This window comes from Bombina bombina, chromosome 5 (genome assembly GCF_027579735.1).
Source record: "Bombina bombina isolate aBomBom1 chromosome 5, aBomBom1.pri, whole genome shotgun sequence".
Classification (NCBI taxonomy): Eukaryota; Metazoa; Chordata; class Amphibia; order Anura; family Bombinatoridae; genus Bombina; species Bombina bombina.
The window spans coordinates 1,008,458,696-1,008,480,209 of record NC_069503.1 but is presented as its reverse complement, the minus strand read 5'-3'; the positions used below and the strand labels follow the sequence as shown (position 1 = coordinate 1,008,480,209).

Here is a 21,514-nt window from a genome sequence, read left to right as displayed (position 1 = left end):
TCTCTCTCCCCTCTCTTTTGCTCTCTCTCTCTCCCCTCTCTTTTGCTCTCTCTCTCTCCCCTCTCTTTTGCTCTCTCCCTCCCCTCTCTTTTGCTCTCTCCCTCCCCTCTCTTTTGCTCTCTCCCTCCCCTCTCTTTTGCTCTCTCTCTCCCCGATCTCATTTGCCCTCTCTCCCCCCTCTCTTTTGCTCTCTCTCCCCTCTCTTTTGCTCTCTCTCCGATCTCATTTGCTCTCTCTCCCCCTCTCTTTTGCTCTCTCTCTCCCCTCTCTTTTGCTCTCTCCCCTCTCTTTTGCTCTCTCTCCCCCATCTCTTTTTTACTCTCTATCCCCCTTCTCTTTTACTCTCTCTCCCCTCTCTTTTACTCTCTCTCCCCCTTCTCTTTTACTCTCTCTCCCCCTTCTCTTTTACTCTCTCTCCCCTCTCTTTTACTCTCTCTCCCCCTTCTCTTTTACTCTCTCTCCCCCTTCTCTTTTACTCTCTCTCCCGCTTCTCTTTTACTCTCTCTCCCGCTTCTCTTTTACTCTCTCTCCCCCTTCTCTTTTTCTCCCCTCTCTTTTGCTCTCTCTCCCCTCTCAGTCTAAAAAAATTGAACTACAGGAAAAAATAAACAAGTTATCAAAAATTAAACCTAATCCCTATGAAAATAAAAAAGCCCCCCCAAAATAAAAACACCCCCTAATCTAATGCTAAACTACCAATAGCCCTTAAAAGGGCTTTTTGTAGGGAATTGCCCTAAGTTATACAGCTCTTTTGTAGTTACCAAAAATTCTAAGTCCCCCCTAACAGTAAAACCCACCACCCCCAAAAATAAATAAACCTAACACTAAAAAAACTAAACTATCCATTGCCCTGAAAAGGGCATTTGTATGGGCATTGCCCTTAAAAGGGCATTCAGCTTTTTTGCTGCCCATCCCTAATCTAAAAAAAAAAAAAAAAGTAAAACTCCTAAAAATTAAAAAAATTAAACCTAAATTTAAATTAACCTAAATTACAGAAAATAAAAAAAATCTAATATTACAGAAAATAAAAAAAAACAAATTACCAAAGTTTACAAAATTAAACCTAATCACTTTGAAAATAAAAAGGCACCCCCAAATAAAAACACCCCCTAATCTAAGAATAAACTGCCAGTAGCCCTTAAAAGGGATTTTTGCAGGACATAGTCCCAAAATAAACAGCTCTTTTACAGAAAAAAAGTCTAAGTCCCCCTAACAGTAAACAGTAACAGTAGGGGTTAATAGGGTAATTAGGTTTATTGCGATGTGGATGGTTGATGGTTAAGGGATTAAGGGGTTAATCACTTTATTATTTTGCGATCTGTGGGTTTGCGGTGTAGGTGTTAATACTTTGTGCAGGCGGTATTTTTTTTTGCCATTTTTGGAATTCACCTGGATGCAGCTTTGCTGCATCCAGGTGAATTATTTTGGCTGCGCTTCCAACATTCAATTGAGGATGCGTGCGCAACTGCCAACGGACATTACAAACGCAATTATAGTATAGATTCCCCAGTTTTGAATAACCAATACAGTTATATTAATACACTTTTTACCTCTGAGATTACCTTGTAGCTAAGCCTCTGCAGACTACCCCCTTATTTCAGTTCTTTTGACAGACTTGCATGTTAGTGAATCAGTGCCCTCTCATAAGTAACTTCACGGGCTTGAGCACAATATTATCTATATGGCACACATGAACTAGCGCTGTCAAGCTGTGAAAAACTGTCAAATGCATTTAGATAAGAGGTGGCCTTCAAGCCATGTCTTAGAAATGAGCACATGAGCCTACCTATGTTTATCTTTCTGTTACGGTTGCCTCCAGGCTGGCTGGAAGTTGGACCGTAGAAAAGGATGCTCCTAGCGCTCACCAAAGGAGTAGCAGCACCGTAGACTCTATAACTGCTGCGTAGCCACCATAAGTAATGCAGACTCTATGAACCACCGCTGCTGGGCTGGTATCTCGCCGTCTGCTCTGCGCCCTGGACCTATGACCAGGCTCCAGTAGGTGAACCTCTTCCTTCTGTAGCAATCCCTGTAGCTAAGGGAGTATGAAGAGCATAGCAATCCCTGTAGTGATTATAAGCTGTATCCTACAAACATGAGTCAAAGCTTCAAGTTAGAGGGTCAACATAGGTCTCATGTGCTGGAGCACACAGCCTGCTTTTTATTGAGGTTACATGCAAACAGGACACTCGCAGGGGGAGGCATAAAATCCCCCATCACACATTTGATATTAGATAGAGAGACACTCCCTTTGACAGGCCACAACATTACTTCAGCAGATAACATTTTACACACAATAAAACAATGCAGTCCACCTTATCACTACTAGAAGTCTGATTAGACAATGGGAAAGTTTATCACTAAACTTAATTAGAGCTGATCCCAGCAAACTTGTATTTAGAATGCTCCTTGAAGCTGAACAAAGTTATCTCTGTAGTTCTGACCGAAGGGTCTGTCACATAGCACTTAATGGCACACAATGAAACTGAACCAAGTGGGAGAAAGCCAGGGACAAGTCATTTCACAGGTCTGGGGACATAGTCTTAAAGGGGCATTGTTCACCAAAGTCACAATATGTCCCCAGACGGTTATTAAAGGGCCACACACACCCAACAAAAGTCAATATGTCCTCAGGGGCACAATCTTCCAGGGGCCATAGTCATGTGGAAGGAGGCTGGCAAATAGGCTTCTCCAAAATCCAGGGAAGCAGGGCAATTTTCATTTAAAGGGCCAGTTACAAACAGCAGTTTGTAACACTTTCAACTAAGAATACCAAGAGAACAAAGCAAATTTGATGATAAAAGTAAATTGGAAAGTTGTCTAAAATCACACACCCTATCTGAATCATGAAAGTTTAATTTTGACTAGACTGTCCCTTTAAATTTTCTTGTAAACAGAACGAGGCATATTCCTTGTTGCTGACATACATACAGATCTTATCAAAGTCCTGAATTTTGTTAAAGTAAAAGAATGTAACTCAGTCAGATTGTTATGCAGATAATCTGCAAAACAGGTGTAGTGTTTTGTCCGTCCAGTATACAGTTATTCTACACGTTTTGTCCCAAATTCCCAACATTTTTGACCTGGATGGTGATCAGATTTAACACAGACTGAGGTATGCAACCTTTTCAAATGAGTAGCCACACTGAAGGGAGCACATTCAGAAATATTACTAAGCAAAGCAATCAAATAACTATATAAACTCTATCCATCTAAAGATTTTAAAATGAGTAATGTTTTAGCTAAATGGCTGCTGTTGTTTTTCTACAGATTCGAGATCCACTCCGGGTTTTGTTTCTCCTACATCTCGATCAGAATATGTTTGTAACCTGAAGAGGAAAAGTTCCGTTATTAAATAAGGACACTTGAATCATTTTTCCTTGGTTCACACACAGTCAGTACTGAAACAGGTGAACTACAGGGTCAGATAAAGTACATTGGAGGCCTTCAGCAGCAGCAAACGTATAAATTCAATTCTGATTATTCAAATATAAAAGGATGGTCAAATTATATAATATTATATGGGTACCTGCAATAAGCCTTACTACCCATACAGTTTGCATTCACTGGAGTTAACCCTTTACCCCTAAACCTCCCAAACCAATAATAATGACTGCCTCTCTGTGCTATTAAAGGGACACTGAACCCAAATTTTTTCTTTCGTGATTCAGATAGAGCATGCAATTTTAAGCAACTTTCTAATTTACTCCAATTATCATTTTTTCTTCCTTCTCTTGCTATCTTTATTTAAAAAAGAAGGCAGCTAACCTTTTTTTGGTTCAGCACTCTGGACAGAACTTTTTTATTGGTAGATGAATTTGTCCACCAATTAGCAAGGACAACCTAGGTTGTTCACCAAAAATGGTCCGGCATCTAAACTTACATTCCTGCATTTCAAATAAAGATAGCAAGAGAATGAAGACAATTTGATAATAGGAGTAAATTAGAAAGTTGCTTAAAATGTCATGCTCTTTCTGAATCACGAAAGATTTTTTTTTGGGTTCAGTGTCCCTTTAATCCTTACTTCACCACCTTCTCCATCTGTAGTTAAAATCTGCACCTACCCTTTAGAGTATGCTTTAAAGGCAATTTATACCTCAAATATCCATGGTTACTATCACGGCCTCACCCATCAGCCGATTATTTTACCTGTGCTCTAGTACAGATATCATCAAAATCTTGGCTGTTGGGGAACTTGAGACCTGTAATTGAGAAACTACCTTAGACCATCTCCATTTAATTATTATTTTCTTCTACTTTTTGTCTTCAGATGGAAGCTATACACATATATAATAGTCCATTCAAAAGAACTGCACAATAAGCATAGATCTAACAGAATATTTGTGGTACTTGATTTTAATTATGTAAGCATGAAGTATATCTGCATTACTGGTGTGCTAGTCTGGGCACCTCTGTGTAAATGCACTTTTGTTTTAGCCTATGGAAAAGGTATAGTTCTAGAGAAAAAAAAGTGAACATGATGTATGTTGATACGGAGAAAAAAAATGTCACCAAACATAATACTCTTTTAAAGGGACAGTCTACACCAGAATTTTTATTGTTTTAAAAGATAGATAATCCCTTTATTACCCATTCCCCAGTTTTGCATAACCAACACGGTTATATTAATATACTTTTTACCGCTGTCATTACCTTGTGTCTAAGCATCTTCTGAAAGCCCCCTGATCACATGACTTTTTATTTATTATCTATTGACTTGCATTTTAGCCAATTAGAGCTGTGTTGTGCTGACTCTTAACCCTTTGATGACAGGGTTAATTTGTCTACATTGGAACAACGAATCAAAATTCCGTGATCCTGTATGCAATCTCAAGATTTCATTGATGGGATCGGGTCAGGGGGGCGTCCCTATGACGCTAGGCATGCCCTCCAGACCGCGATCATATCCTGGAAGTGCCGTTGGCTTCAGGACAGCCAAACGGTTAGGATGTTCTATTTCGTCCTAACAGAGCTAAAGCCCAGCACGGTTAGGACAGAATAGAACGCCATAACGGCGCTAAAAGGTTAAAGGGACAGTTTACTCAAAAATGTTCTCCCCTTTAATTTGTTCCCAATAATCCACTTTACCTGCTGGAGTGTATTAAATTGTTTACAAGTAGCTCCTTTACCCTTATATTGGCATTTGAAATAGTTGATTTAGCCTGTGGTATCCCCACCTATTCTGAAAGTTTGTGGCCGCAGGTCCAAGCTATAGATAAGCTTTGTAAACACAGCCAGCAGAAGAAATTACACTCCCAGTGGGATATAGCAGAGATAAGGTAATACAATGTTGATTTTCCATTGTTCTCTCCAAGTACTGGTGACTGTTTTATAGACAGATATAAGATAAAGAAGCAGGTATATGTACACAATGTGATATAGAATAATGAGATCTGATTATACCTACAAGCTCAACCCATTTTGTTAGGTTGTGGCTTCAAAATACAAAATGAGAGCTTTAATATACACAAATAAACCATAAAAAGCTAATTTTCATACATTCTTTACTCTGCAGTTGGTAAAAAAGCAATTGTAAACACTTTAAGGGAAAAACTATTTTACAGTATACTGTCCCTTTAAATAACTCCAAGGGCGTGAACACAATGTTATCTATATGGTCTAAATGAACTAGTAGTCTCCTGTTGTGAAAAGTAAATAAAAAAGCATGTAATAAGAGGCTGTCTGTAGAGGCTTAGAAACAGGCAAAAAATTAGAGGTTTAAATTATATAAAGTATATTAATATAACAATGTTAGCTGTGCAAAGCTGGGGAATGGGTAGTAAAAATGCTGGTGTTGACTGTCCCTTTAAGCAAAACCAATATAAGTAAAGAAAAAATGTGTGTATTTTTTTTAGAGTGGGGAAAGGAGGGGAAATGGGGGGGGGGGAAGGGGAAAGTACCGCTCTGCACAACCCCCACTGGGAAAATTACCAGGATTTAAGATAAGAAATATTCAGTATAGGTAGGGATACAATAGCCAAAATCAGCTATTTTAAATTAAAAACATGGCTGAGTGGCAACCCTATTGGGAACACATAGGGGAGAAAATATTAGAGTACTCTATCTCTTTAAGTAAAAGCTGTTTCAGTTTAAAGGGACACAAAACCCTTTTTTTTTTCTTTCATGATTCAGAATGCGCGTGCAATTTTAAACAACTTTCCAATTTAATTCTATTATCTAATTTGTGTCATTCTCTTGATATCCTTTATTGAAAAGCATATCTAAATAGGCTCAGTGGCTGCACATTTGATGTGTTATTGGCTCACCCATGTGAATTGCTATTTCTTCCAGAAGCTAATTAAATAAATGAAGTAAAGTGGAATGTTGTTTAAAATTGTATTCTATATCTGAATCATGAAAGAATTTTTTTGGTATTCATCATTCATGTCTCTTTAAATCACTGGTTTTCAAACCTGTCCCCTGCCTCCCTAACAGGCCTCATTTTGAGGATATCTGAACTAGAGCACAGGTGAAATAATCAGCTGCTTAGTAAACCTGGTTATTTTTCCTTCTCTCACCCAAGGTGATCCTGAAAACCTGGCCTGTTGGGGAGGCCTGAGGACAGGTTTGGAAACCAGTTGTTTAAAGTGAAGTTAAAGGAAGTGCATGAATGTGTTCTCTATTGCTCACTGGCTGATAGGGACAACTCCTGCATACAAAGTTGGTTTATTCAGCAAATGAACCTCCATTTAAAAACAAAAGAAAAAAAAAGCACACCCATGCATTTTTAAACATCCTGTTTTAAATGGAAACAATATTTAAGTACCATGACCCTTTATTATTAGTCTGCATGGTGTTGATTACCACTACTTCCATCTCCAATGCAGTTTTTCAGGTGTGCTGCATTGGCTAAACTATGCTGTCCAGTTTGTCTGCCTCCCCCTTTTAGTGCCTACAAGTTCCACCCACAAAGTTATGCTGAACAGATTCACACTAACATACTCACATTCTTCAGAGACACACATACCTTGTTAGTTTTTCACCTGCCCTGCCAGACCAATGCATATCAGCATCCCTGTCACAGAAGAACTCCCAGATCATTTTGGGGGACGTTTTGTGGTAATGTTTTATTTTTTATACACACACCTATCTATCTATCTATCTATCTATCTATCTATCTAATCGCTCATAGGGTATTTGCTCTGTGGATAGAAAGGTATCATGTTATAACTGTCATTATTTTTAGAGCAGACTTCAGTTTATGGTATTTTTTGTCCAGAAAATGGATAGGTGTTGATATGAATTCTGATTGGCTTAGACTTGTTGTTAGCCTTCCTTTTAATATGTTTCTTTGGTTGCAATAGGTTACGTTATGTAGTAATTTTAACTAAATATGTGCAGAGTCGCTAAATAGTTTGAAACATTTGTGTATATACTGCAAGATGTTGTCTTTTGCATGGAAATATTTATTTACATTTTCAGGTTTATTTGTGTATATGATATAGCTGGTTTTGTGCTTTTAAGCCACAGCCTATTGCAATGGGTTGAACTTCAGGTAATATCAGAATCAGACCTCATTATGTTATCACTTTGTGTACACAGACTTGCTCCCTTATCGTATATTTGTCTAGAAAACCAAAACTAAATACTTAGAGAGAACAATGGAAAATGATAATTTTATTACTTAACTATGTTGCACCCTACTGAGAGTGTAATGTCTTCTGTTGGCTGTGTTTAATAAGGCTATTCAATAGAATATACTCAAGCATAGATTTGGATACCACAGGCTATATCGGCTATTTCAAATGCCAAAATAGGGGTAAAGGAGTTACTTGTAAACAATTTAATACACTCCAGCAGGTAAAATGAATCACTCGGAACAATTTAAAGGGGAAAAATTATTTAGGAAAACTGTCCCCTTTAAACACTAAATAAATGTTAGATAGAATGATGCATTAATGAAAAGATTAGTCTGTGAGATAACATGTAGATGTGTTTTATTAGTTCTTTTAAATATTGACAAAATAAGTGTAAGGATTTAATGTTTTTAAAACCAATGGAAGCTGACATGTTGTAACTTAGGTTACTTTCTTTGCTGTGTCCAATTAGACAATTTCAGAATGGAATTGCATGAAAAAGGAGACAAAACAAAGATTTTTTTTTTTTTTTTTTTAAATATACAGTATGCTATTTATCATTTTATATTATCTGTGTTTTTTGTTGTTTTTTATGTCACTTTAACTTCTATTTATCTTTTAAATACCGAACTTGTTAATTAAAGGGACAGTAAACACCTTGATATTTTTATATGAAATGTTTAGTTATGCATAATAAAACGAATTTGCAATATGTTCTCATTATTTATTTTGCCCCTTTTTCATGTAATTTAGCTATGAAAATGTAGTTGTTGTTTTTTTATTCAGAACTTGGAATGCACCCTGCTGGCTCCATATATGTTCCTGATTGGCTTTTTCCGATACAAATTGCAAAACAATGCTTTCTATACTACTTTAAAGGGACACTGAACCCAATTTTTTTTCTTTTGTGGTTCAGACAGAGCATGCAATTTTAAGCAACTTTCTAATTTACTTCTTTTATCAATTTGTCTTCATTCTCTTGGCATGTTTATTTGAAAAGCAAGAATGTCAGTTTAGATGCCTGCCCATTTTTGGCGAACAACCTGGGTTGTCCTTGCTGATTGGACAGCTCCAATAAACGAGTGCTGTCTATGGTTCTGAACCCAAACATTGCTGTCTCCTTAGTTTAGATGGCTTCTTTTTCAAATAAAGATAGAAAGAGAACGAAGAAAACTTGACAATAGGAGTAAATTAGAAAGTTGCTTAAAATTGCATGCTCTATGTGAATCAGGAAAGAGAAAATTTGGGTTCATTGTCCCTTTAAGACAGTGGTTAGCATTGTTGTCTATGACTAAAGCCCAGATTGGCTCCTCCAAATAAGGCAGATGGTGGGTGGGGTTGGCTACTGAAAGATACTTGCCATAAAAAGAATGTTAATTTGTTTTAAAAATGTTAAGACTTGGCTGATATGATGTTCTATAGCAACACAACAGAAATGTCTTGTAATTACATTCTTATATGCAGTGTTTAAGGTGTTTACTGTCCCTTTTTAAAGGGACATTGTAGTCAGAAAAAATTAAATAAAGGGATCAGAATAATTTGTATATTTATTTGTTAGATTAAAGTAAGAAATTTAGGTTATAAAGCTCCATTCCCATATGCAGTGTATAAACTATCATGTATAGGCTGCATGCACTCTCATGGTTATATATATATATATATATATATATATATATATATATATATATATATATATATATATATATATATATATATATATATATATATATATATATATATATATATATATATATATATATATATATATATATATTATATATATATATATATATATATATATATATATATATATATATATATATATATATATATATATATATATATATATATATATATATATATATATATATATATATATATATATATATATATATATATATATATATATATAACACAGAGAAAAACATCAAGGCTGAATTGTGGTTTCCTGCCGTGACAAACAGTCACTCTGAAGACCTCAATGAAGTATGCCTGAGCTCGGTGGGGAAATGGAAAGACATCGTGGATCAACAGGGGTAAGGATTCACAGGATTCTTTACAGCAGATAAATGAATGGAGGGTTTAACTTATGATTCTCCGGTAACTTTACCATACGGCACGGCCACCGCTGCACCTCTGGAAGACCGGTGAATTCTTGCAATATCCACTCCTTGCGTCCGCTCTCTGGCGTGGCTGCACTTCCTGTCACGCCCCTTAGTCGATACCAGCCAATCCGTGCTCGTCTGTGACGTAGCTCCACCGCTCGGCCAATCCTTCTAGGGCAACTTCGAAAATCCCAGTCCGGGGAACAAATGGAAATATCCCTGATATTTACCAGGAATCAGAAAGTTCGCTACAAGACCTGGCTTTTGCAAGGGTTAACGAAACAGATACAAAAAGAGAAAAAAAGCCGGATATGGTCTTGAGTTAAATTAAAACGTCCAATTTATTGGTCAATGTTAAAAATTGACAGTACTCAAACGAAAAAAGTCTAACATGTTTCGGCACACGGCCTTACTCATAGACATAATTTTCTTAGTGAAAACCGCCAGTATTTAAAAGCAGTAGTGAGTAACTATTGGTTGTCATTAATTGCTAACAGGTAACAAGTGATAATATACTTAAACAATAAGAGAACCCAACTAACAATGCTGTTGGATAAAAACATGATTGCTGCACAGATATATGGATTTAACATATATAGGTGGCATATAAATCCCAACAAAATTAATATTTAATGAAAATATACCATATATGTGGCAGCTAGTTTACATTCAATTGAATCAACAAGTATATATATATAAGTGAATAAATCTATACAGACAGATTACAATATACAAAAATACAAAAATAAACCATGTAAAGACTATATTGGTTCGCTGAAGCAATTTGGAAAATCACATACTTGTGATCATGCATACAATATTAATACATAAGCCTAAAACAATTTTAAATGGCTACTGTATATATGGGTTTTTGGAAAAACACCTCTGTTTCATACAATTTTTGTATATATTAATGATAGTCTCAAATATATTTAAATCTGTTGTTAATAACAATGTTAATAATAATTGAGCACAAAAAGGCAAATGAATTTAAGAAGATTGTGTTATAGAAGTACAAATACTCCTATTGGTGATGTGAACACATACAGGAGAAATAATAATTTGGTGCTTGGTGAATATCATTGATTCAAAACGATTAATTACAAGGTGAACCTTGTGTTCTTAGAAAATATGTTTTAACAGCACCAATTCTCCTGTTAATGTAAACACCAACAGACACTAATTGCTTATTAAAGAAATTATTCAAATTTGGATATGAGTTACTCAAAAGTGTGCTCAGGGGAAAACTTTGTAATTGGTTTAATATAAATGGAATAGTGGGGTGGGGGTTTAGTACATTATGTTATGGGCATATATAAACCCCTCACAAAATGAATACTATTTGTGGTTGTCCTAAACAAATTATCAGATTGATACATGATCATATAATGTCTGGTGAATTATTCCCAAAAATTTATAATGTCATTGATGGAATTATATCCATCAGGGATACGCGATTTTAAAGTGAAGATCCAAAAAGCTTCTTTTTTCAAGAGAGCCTTGTTTCGATCGCCACCTCTATTTTGTGCCTGTATGTGGTCAATGACCATCCATCTAAAGGTTGTGTTACTGCTAGCATGTATCTGAATGAAATGCTTAGCCATATCAGATACAGGATCTGATCGTTTAATATCCGATAGATGTTGACGGATGCGTTCTCTAACCTCCCTTGAAGTGCATCCCACATATTGTTTTGGGGTGCATGTGCACCAAATCACATATACTGCAAATTTTGTGCGACAATTCACGCAACCTTTTACTGCATATGTCTTATTTGTGGTGGCGGAGGAAAAGACATTGCCTCTTTGAATAAAGCTGCAAGGGATGCATGCATTGTAACCACACTTGTACATGCCCCTAGTTTGCAGCCACGAGCTTGTTGTGGTTTTATCCTTAGGTAAAGCACTGGGGGAAATAATATTTCCTATAGTGCAACCTTTCCTGTAGGAAAACCTACATCCTTTGTCGATGAAAGGAACCAATCCCTCATCTGCCTTAAGCATAGGTAAATGTTTACGAATGATCTTACAGATGTTATCATAGTCAGATGAATATTGAGTAACAAAGGTAACCCGATCACTAGTGGGATTGGTCCTTTTGGGTTTATTTGTCAACAAAGTTTTCCTGTCCAAACTATCCACTTCATTTTTTGCCTTTTGAATGGCTGTGTTTTGGTAACCTCTACTCCTGAGTCTGTGAGTAAGGTCTTCACTTTGTATAGCACAATCTTGTTTGTCAGAACAATTCCTTTTTATTCTAATATACTGTCCCTTTGCTATGGCATAGGGGACATATGCAGTAAAAGGTTGCGTGAATTGTCGCACAAAATTTGCAGTATATGTGATTTGGTGCACATGCACCCCAAAACAATATGTGGGATGCACTTCAAGGGAGGTTAGAGAACGCATCCGTCAACATCTATCGGATATTAAACGATCAGATCCTGTATCTGATATGGCTAAGCATTTCATTCAGATACATGCTAGCAGTAACACAACCTTTAGATGGATGGTCATTGACCACATACAGGCACAAAATAGAGGTGGCGATCGAAACAAGGCTCTCTTGAAAAAAGAAGCTTTTTGGATCTTCACTTTAAAATCGCGTATCCCTGATGGATATAATTCCATCAATGACATTATAAATTTTTGGGAATAATTCACCAGACATTATATGATCATGTATCAATCTGATAATTTGTTTAGGACAACCACAAATAGTATTCATTTTGTGAGGGGTTTATATATGCCCATAACATAATGTACTAAACCCCCACCCCACTATTCCATTTATATTAAACCAATTACAAAGTTTTCCCCTGAGCACACTTTTGAGTAACTCATATCCAAATTTGAATAATTTCTTTAATAAGCAATTAGTGTCTGTTGGTGTTTACATTAACAGGAGAATTGGTGCTGTTAAAACATATTTTCTAAGAACACAAGGTTCACCTTGTAATTAATCGTTTTGAATCAATGATATTCACCAAGCACCAAATTATTATTTCTCCTGTATGTGTTCACATCACCAATAGGAGTATTTGTACTTCTATAACACAATCTTCTTAAATTCATTTGCCTTTTTGTGCTCAATTATTATTAACATTGTTATTAACAACAGATTTAAATATATTTGAGACTATCATTAATATATACAAAAATTGTATGAAACAGAGGTGTTTTTCCAAAAACCCATATATACAGTAGCCATTTAAAATTGTTTTAGGCTTATGTATTAATATTGTATGCATGATCACAAGTATGTGATTTTCCAAATTGCTTCAGCGAACCAATATAGTCTTTACATGGTTTATTTTTGTATTTTTGTATATTGTAATCTGTCTGTATAGATTTATTCACTTATATATATATACTTGTTGATTCAATTGAATGTAAACTAGCTGCCACATATATGGTATATTTTCATTAAATATTAATTTTGTTGGGATTTATATGCCACCTATATATGTTAAATCCATATATCTGTGCAGCAATCATGTTTTTATCCAACAGCATTGTTAGTTGGGTTCTCTTATTGTTTAAGTATATTATCACTTGTTACCTGTTAGCAATTAATGACAACCAATAGTTACTCACTACTGCTTTTAAATACTGGCGGTTTTCACTAAGAAAATTATGTCTATGAGTAAGGCCGTGTGCCGAAACATGTTAGACTTTTTTCGTTTGAGTACTGTCAATTTTTAACATTGACCAATAAATTGGACGTTTTAATTTAACTCAAGACCGTATCCGGCTTTTTTTCTCTTTTTGTATCTGTTTCGTTAACCCTTGCAAAAGCCAGGTCTTGTAGCGAACTTTCTGATTCCTGGTAAATATCAGGGATATTTCCATTTGTTCCCCGGACTGGGATTTTCAAAGTTGCCCTAGAAGGATTGGCCGAGCGGTGGAGCTACGTCACAGACGAGCACGGATTGGCTGGTATCGACTAAGGGGCGTGACAGGAAGTGCAGCCACGCCAGAGAGCGGACGCAAGGAGTGGATATTGCAAGAATTCACTGGTCTTCCAGAGGTGCAGCGGTGGCCGTGCCGTATGGTAAAGTTACCGGAGAATCATAAGTTAAACCCTCCATTCATTTATCTGCTGTAAAGAATCCTGTGAATCCTTACCCCTGTTGATCCACGATGTCTTTCCATTTCCCCACCGAGCTCAGGCATACTTCATTGAGGTCTTCAGAGTGACTGTCTGTCACGGCAGGAAACCACAATTCAGCCTTGATGTTTTTCTCTGTGTTTTCTACCATTACAAGCGGAAGGGAAGCTTGTCTTACATCTATGACTGTTTTTTGTGTTGATTTTCTGCATACTTTTTCCTAGCAGCTGGGACTTTGGACTTTATGTTCGTTTTGCATACATATATATTCATATATATTTTTTTCAGTCCAGAGGTCTATATCCAATAAGGAGAACTCCAACCACATACTGTTTTTTGAATCAATATGGTTATTTAATCGTAGATGCTATCCAATTTTTTGCTCTAACCACCAACTCCATCTCTTTTTTCGTTTGTCTGGTTTTATTCATTGTATTTGAAAAATATCTAAAAGTACTGTTATAACATTTTTTGGTTTTGCTTCAACTTTCACATAGGTATATAAGTTTATTTGCGTACACATTTGTGATATTTTCTGTTCTGGCTCTAGTTTTCACAAGTACACAGACATACAAGTGTGCATATTCATTTTTTCTTTCATTTTTTTTTTTTTTTTTAGCATTATTGAAAAGTTACTATACAACTCACCTGTTTCCTATTTGTCCTATTAGAAAATAGGTGTGTGTTCCTATTGCTTTAACACAGAGTTTCATTTTGTTTATTTTCTAAAACACAGGTATAACTGTTCCCAGCTTTTAGAAAGAAAACAAGTATTTTTTGCTCTTTAATTCTCCACTATAAACATTAATGTGAACATTTTCTAATTTGCAATAGGATACTTTAGTACTTTAAAAATTTATAATATAGCAGCACATATATACACTTGTTGTTTGTTATTTGCATATTAATCTCCATCTGAATGAGTTCAATTGTTGACACCATTTCTTGATATATACAGCCACTTCCGAGTGAAGCTCCATCCTCAGCTTTCAAATATGGAAGCAGCATCAGGCTTTGACATGGACCAACAATTCTACTCACTCACCACTATTGACAATTTAGATCAATTAGAAAAAGATTTCGAAAATATTTTTTGTGAAAATTACAGTGTGAACCCTTTAAGTGACAAATTCCAATCTATGGAAAATTTAATGAAAAGGGAATTGAGGTTAAAATGGGACAAATGGACCCTGGATCGCTATATAAGGTTACAAATGGTTCCCAGGGGCCTTAGAATTAAGAAATTTCCCACTTTCTCTGTAGATGATCAGGCTTTCATTAAAAAATGGAATGATTCTCTCTCTGACTGCTCTTTCAAATTGATGGGACTTATCATTGAATACAAAGATGCCCAACTTCGAGCGGTCAGAGATCAAATCATTCTCTTACAACAAGAATTGGATTTAAACACGTTAGAAAAAAACTATAAAGAACTGGACAATATTTTAAATGACAGTATAGCGCAACTAAAAAAGGAGTTAGTGCAATCAAAACACGAAAAATACATGAGAGATCAAATGGATTATAGTCAAAATAAGGTTTATATTTGGCAAAGACAAAATAGAAATCGCTCTAGGGAACGCAAACGTAGATGGAGGTCCAACAGAGTAAATCAAAATAAAAAAGACACTTGGAGTGGTTCAGATTCAGGTGATGCCAGCAACTCAGATCATAGTAATCCTGACAATGAAGCCTATCAGGCTCAGGGGGCACAACCTAAATCTATACTAAAAAACTCCAAGGATCAGACATTAAAAACTGTATCCTTTACTTCAAAGGAAGTTGAGCATCCCACAACGTCAAATAAATATCAAACTGCATTAGAACAGACAGGTTCACAGAAAGAACAAACCGACAGTAATATACTGGATCAGGTTTTTCAGATTACCCCAATGAACCATGTAAATCGAGGGCGAGGGGCAAATACAAGGGGAAATCCAAATTTAAGACAACAACCCAGGTATACAACAAGGAGAGTGAGGGGTCAAAACAAATATCAGATTTGATGGGTGATACATGTATTTCAAATGGAAATGTTTTGAATCTAATGGATGAGTCTATTGACTCCACTTATGATGTCATCAATCTCACCAATTACAAATTGAATAAGGATGAGATCAAAGTACTCGGTTATGGACTAGGTTATGTCCCTACCACTAGGTTTAATTTGTTCCAAACCTTGGTAGATATAAATAAATTCATTCGAGCACTTACATTGAAAAAACATTTTTATTTCTCACAAGAGATTGGTGAACAGATTGACAACAGAACTGACCATTATGGTAGTTCATCTGAGAATATTCCAAATACTCTGAGTTTTGATTTTTCTGAAGTCAGGGATATCCAGGCTCTTATGTCATTGAATGAAGAGAATGCTGAACTAAATTTGGGCACATGCAATGCCCATATTGGGTTTAAACCAAAATCTACGTTTTATCCTTTACAAACAAGGGGGGACACATTGGTTGCTTTCCAAAAAAGAATTGAGAAAGACCTGATTGATCTTGCCAAAAAACCCTTAAAAAGTAAACCCAATCTCACCAAACAAGAGAGAACTGCTTTGACTTCATTAAAGTCAAACTCAGATTTGGTGATCAAGAACGCCGATAAAGGTGGAAGTGTTGTCATCTGGGACTTAAAATCATATAAAGGGGAGATTATGAGGCAGCTTAATAATCCTACTGATTACAAGGTTTTACCTTGTGATCCTGTACACAAATTTAAAAAGGACCTCATCTCCCTTTTGGATGATGGCCTCATGTTTGGCCACATTGACGACAAAACTTTTGATTTTTTGTCCGTTGACAATCCCATTACCCCTATTATACATGTTTTGCCCAAGGTGCACAAAAGCACTGTGAATGTAAAAGGTAGACCGATTGTGTCTGGTATTGGTTCGCTTTGCGAACCACTATCGGAATGGCTGGACAGCATATTGCAGCCACTTGTTGTTTCCTTACCAAGCTTTTTGAAAGATACCAAACATGTGCTTCAAATTTTTGATGGCTTTATATGGCAAGAAGAATTTTCTTGGCTAACAGTAGACGTTGTAGCTTTATACTCATCTATCCCCCATACTATGGGGATCCTTGCTGTTAAATTCTATTTGGAAAATAAAACAAATTATACTAAAGAATTTATTCAATTTATCTTGGATGTGTTGCAATTTTTATTAACACATAATTATTTTAAATTTGATGATTCCTTTTATCTCCAGTTGCAAGGAACAGCAATGGGGGCGAAATTTGCGCCCTCATATGCAAATTTAGTAATGGGTTGGTTCGAACTTAGCATGATATATGGGGAACAGAATCCTTTCCTTCGGTATATCAAAAGCTACAATCGCTTTATAGACGATCTACTGTTGATCTGGATTGGTCAGCCCACACTCATTGAAGAGTTCATTGGATATCTAAATGAAAATGAATGGGGTCTCAAATTCACTTTTGAAACAAACAAAACATCTATAAATTTTCTAGATGTTCAGCTAAGCAATCCGGTCGGTACTAACAATGTAAAAACACAAATTTTTAGAAAGCCTATATCAGGCAATACACTCCTACATGGTAGAAGCAACCACCCACTAAATGTTCCCTATGCCATAGCAAAGGGACAGTATATTAGAATAAAAAGGAATTGTTCTGACAAACAAGATTGTGCTATACAAAGTGAAGACCTTACTCACAGACTCAGGAGTAGAGGTTACCAAAACACAGCCATTCAAAAGGCAAAAAATGAAGTGGATAGTTTGGACAGGAAAACTTTGTTGACAAATAAACCCAAAAGGACCAATCCCACTAGTGATCGGGTTACCTTTGTTACTCAATATTCATCTGACTATGATAACATCTGTAAGATCATTCGTAAACATTTACCTATGCTTAAGGCAGATGAGGGATTGGTTCCTTTCATCGACAAAGGATGTAGGTTTTCCTACAGGAAAGGTTGCACTATAGGAAATATTATTTCCCCCAGTGCTTTACCTAAGGATAAAACCACAACAAGCTCGTGGCTGCAAACTAGGGGCATGTACAAGTGTGGTTACAATGCATGCATCCCTTGCAGCTTTATTCAAAGAGGCAATGTCTTTTCCTCCGCCACCACAAATAAGACATATGCAGTAAAAGGTTGCGTGAATTGTCGCACAAAATTTGCAGTATATGTGATTTGGTGCACATGCACCCCAAAACAATATGTGGGATGCACTTCAAGGGAGGTTAGAGAACACATCCGTCAACATCTATCGGATATTAAACGATCAGATCCTGTATCTGATATGGCTAAGCATTTCATTCAGATACATGCTAGCAGTAACACAACCTTTAGATGGATGGTCATTGACCACATACAGGCACAAAATAGAGGTGGCGATCGAAACAAGGCTCTCTTGAAAAAAGAAGCTTTTTGGATCTTCACTTTAAAATCGCGTATCCCTGATGGATATAATTCCATCAATGACATTATAAATTTTTGGGAATAATTCACCAGACATTATATGATCATGTATCAATCTGATAATTTGTTTAGGACAACCACAAATAGTATTCATTTTGTGAGGGGTTTATATATGCCCATAACATAATGTACTAAACCCCCACCCCACTATTCCATTTATATTAAACCAATTACAAAGTTTTCCCCTGAGCACACTTTTGAGTAACTCATATCCAAATTTGAATAATTTCTTTAATAAGCAATTAGTGTCTGTTGGTGTTTACATTAACAGGAGAATTGGTGCTGTTAAAACATATTTTCTAAGAACACAAGGTTCACCTTGTAATTAATCGTTTTGAATCAATGATATTCACCAAGCACCAAATTATTATTTCTCCTGTATGTGTTCACATCACCAATAGGAGTATTTGTACTTCTATAACACAATCTTCTTAAATTCATTTGCCTTTTTGTGCTCAATTATTATTAACATTGTTATTAACAACAGATTTAAATATATTTGAGACTATCATTAATATATACAAAAATTGTATGAAACAGAGGTGTTTTTCCAAAAACCCATATATACAGTAGCCATTTAAAATTGTTTTAGGCTTATGTATTAATATTGTATGCATGATCACAAGTATGTGATTTTCCAAATTGCTTCAGCGAACCAATATAGTCTTTACATGGTTTATTTTTGTATTTTTGTATATTGTAATCTGTCTGTATAGATTTATTCACTTATATATATATACTTGTTGATTCAATTGAATGTAAACTAGCTGCCACATATATGGTATATTTTCATTAAATATTAATTTTGTTGGGATTTATATGCCACCTATATATGTTAAATCCATATATCTGTGCAGCAATCATGTTTTTATCCAACAGCATTGTTAGTTGGGTTCTCTTATTGTTTAAGTATATTATCACTTGTTACCTGTTAGCAATTAATGACAACCAATAGTTACTCACTACTGCTTTTAAATACTGGCGGTTTTCACTAAGAAAATTATGTCTATGAGTAAGGCCGTGTGCCGAAACATGTTAGACTTTTTTCGTTTGAGTACTGTCAATTTTTAACATTGACCAATAAATTGGACGTTTTAATTTAACTCAAGACCGTATCCGGCTTTTTTTCTCTTTTTGTATATATATATATATATATATATATAATCATGATGAATGCTGCACTAACACTCAGGATTTGAGGTTTTCTTTCATGATTCAGAGCATACAATTTAAAACAGCTTTTCAATTTACTTCTGTTATCAAATTTGATTCATTTTCTTGGTATCTTTTGTTCAGAAGCTTGGAGCTAGCTGCTGATTGGTGGCTCAACTTTTATGCCCATTTCCATTGGCTTACAAATGTGTTCAGCTAGCTCCCTGGAGTGCATTGCTGCTTCTTCAATAAAAGATACCAAGAGAATATAGCAAAATTGATAACAGAAGTCAATTTGAAAGTTGTTTTAAAATGTATAATTTATCTGAATCATGAAAGGAAACATTTTGGGTTTCATGTGTCTTTAAGATAAATGCTATATATCTCTAGCCTGTTACATTGAAAGGGGCAATTTAAAGTTAGCTGAAATGTTCAGCAGTGCAGTATGGCTCTATTTTAGCAAAAATGCTTCTATTAAAAGGGATACTAAATCCAAAAATTGTCTTTCATGATTCAGAGAGTGTGTGAGAATTTTTATTGTTTAAAAAGAGATTCTTTTATTACCCATTCCCCAGTTTTGCATAACCAACACAGTTATATTAATACACTTTTTATCTCTGTGATTACCTTGTATCTAAGCCTTTGTAGACTGCCCCCTTAATTCAGTTCTTTTAGCCATCCAGTAGCTCCAAGGGTGTGAGCACAATGTTATCTATATGGCACACATAAACTAATGCCATCTAGCTTTGAAACATAGTCAACTGCATTGAAATAAGAGGCGCCCTTAAAGGGCTTAGAAATTAGTATAAGAGCCTTCCTAGGGTTAGCTTTCAACTAAGAATACCAAGAGAACAATTCACTTTTTCTTTGAAGTTGTTTAAAATTGCATGCTCCTAGAGAGCTTCCGGGGGAGGAGCGTGAGCGCAAGGTCACACCAAATGCTTGTTCTGTGGTTCCCAGCGAGCTGCTGGCAGAGAATTCTCATGCCGAAAATCCCTAGACCTTGGGCGGCTTGCCTAGCACACTCTACACCGCTACCAGTGCTCCTTCAGTGCTACTACATCGCACTGGGCTGCATGTTGCAGCAGTTGAAAGACTGGATATGTTTGTTTTTCTCCAGTATTGGGCATTAAGCTCTGTATCTACTCCCACAACCATAGCATCCAAGGACGTCAGCGTTTTCTCTCCCCCTCCCACGGGTGCTGCATTAGGGGGGAGGGCAAATCTTTGTCTTCCTGGCTGTCCTACAGTGAGTCTCGACAGGTGAAGTGTTCCCACGGATAAGGGTGCTGTATCCCACCCAGGTGTATTGTACAAGAGAGGCTATTAACTGTTTGACCCAGAAAGTCACCTGTGGGTAACAACTATAGCTGGGCTATTTTCACAGGCTTACTCAAGACTAAGTCGCTACCTGGTTTTCTACTCTGTCCCTCCCACTGTTGCTGCGAGAAGGGTGGCTTAGCTTACCTGTACATACCAGTGAGTTTCTGCCTCAGATCAAGCTGCTGTTTCTTTGTTATATCACCCCTCCCACTGCTGCTGAGAGAGGGGCGCTTCTTTCTGTTTCCCTGGTGCCGCTGGCTGTCCTCCTCCTCCTCCTCTTCTTCATTCAATGTTGGTCCATGTTGAGAGGGCTGCTCTGCCTCTTGGATCCTGCAGCTTCTTGATAATTTGTTGTTTGTCTCTCTGAGTTTCCATCAGGATGCCATCACTGACTTCCCACTCCCACCAGTGCTGTGTGAGGGAGCTTTCGGTCTGCTATTGAGGCTGTCGCAGCAGAGCTTTGTCTAAAACCGGACCCTGGGTTCCTTGTGTACTGACTACATGCTCCTGGGCTTGTTCACTGGTCTGTCCCCGGGTGTCGAGGGCTCTTCTCTGGATCCACATTGATCAGTGAGTGGATTGTACTCACTGGCTCTATGCTACCTTGGGAATCTTTTGCCTCCTTCAAATCACCTCATACACAGGAACCACAGGTTTTCACACGGCCCCGGTGAAGCAGTATTGCTCCCTGTGCGGGGCTGAAGTGCTGGAATCCTACACTAAATTGACCCAAGAACTGGTCTAAAAATATTTTCAAAATGCTTAGAAAAGCACTCTGTTCTATGTCTTCAA

The 21,514-nt window shown here is 36.5% G+C and overlaps 1 protein-coding gene across 1 annotated transcript in view; it reads left to right on the top strand.

Moving 5' to 3' along the window:
• The first annotated feature begins 6,958 nt into the window (after window positions 1–6,958).
• SNX31 (sorting nexin 31) overlaps window positions 6,959–21,514 on the top strand; it is a 216,012-nt gene continuing 201,456 nt past the window's right edge. The window contains exon 1 of the mRNA XM_053715250.1: window positions 6,959–7,059. Within this exon, the coding sequence (XP_053571225.1) occupies window positions 7,000–7,059 (60 nt within the window). The 5' untranslated portion in view covers window positions 6,959–6,999. The remainder of the gene's footprint in view (window positions 7,060–21,514) is intronic.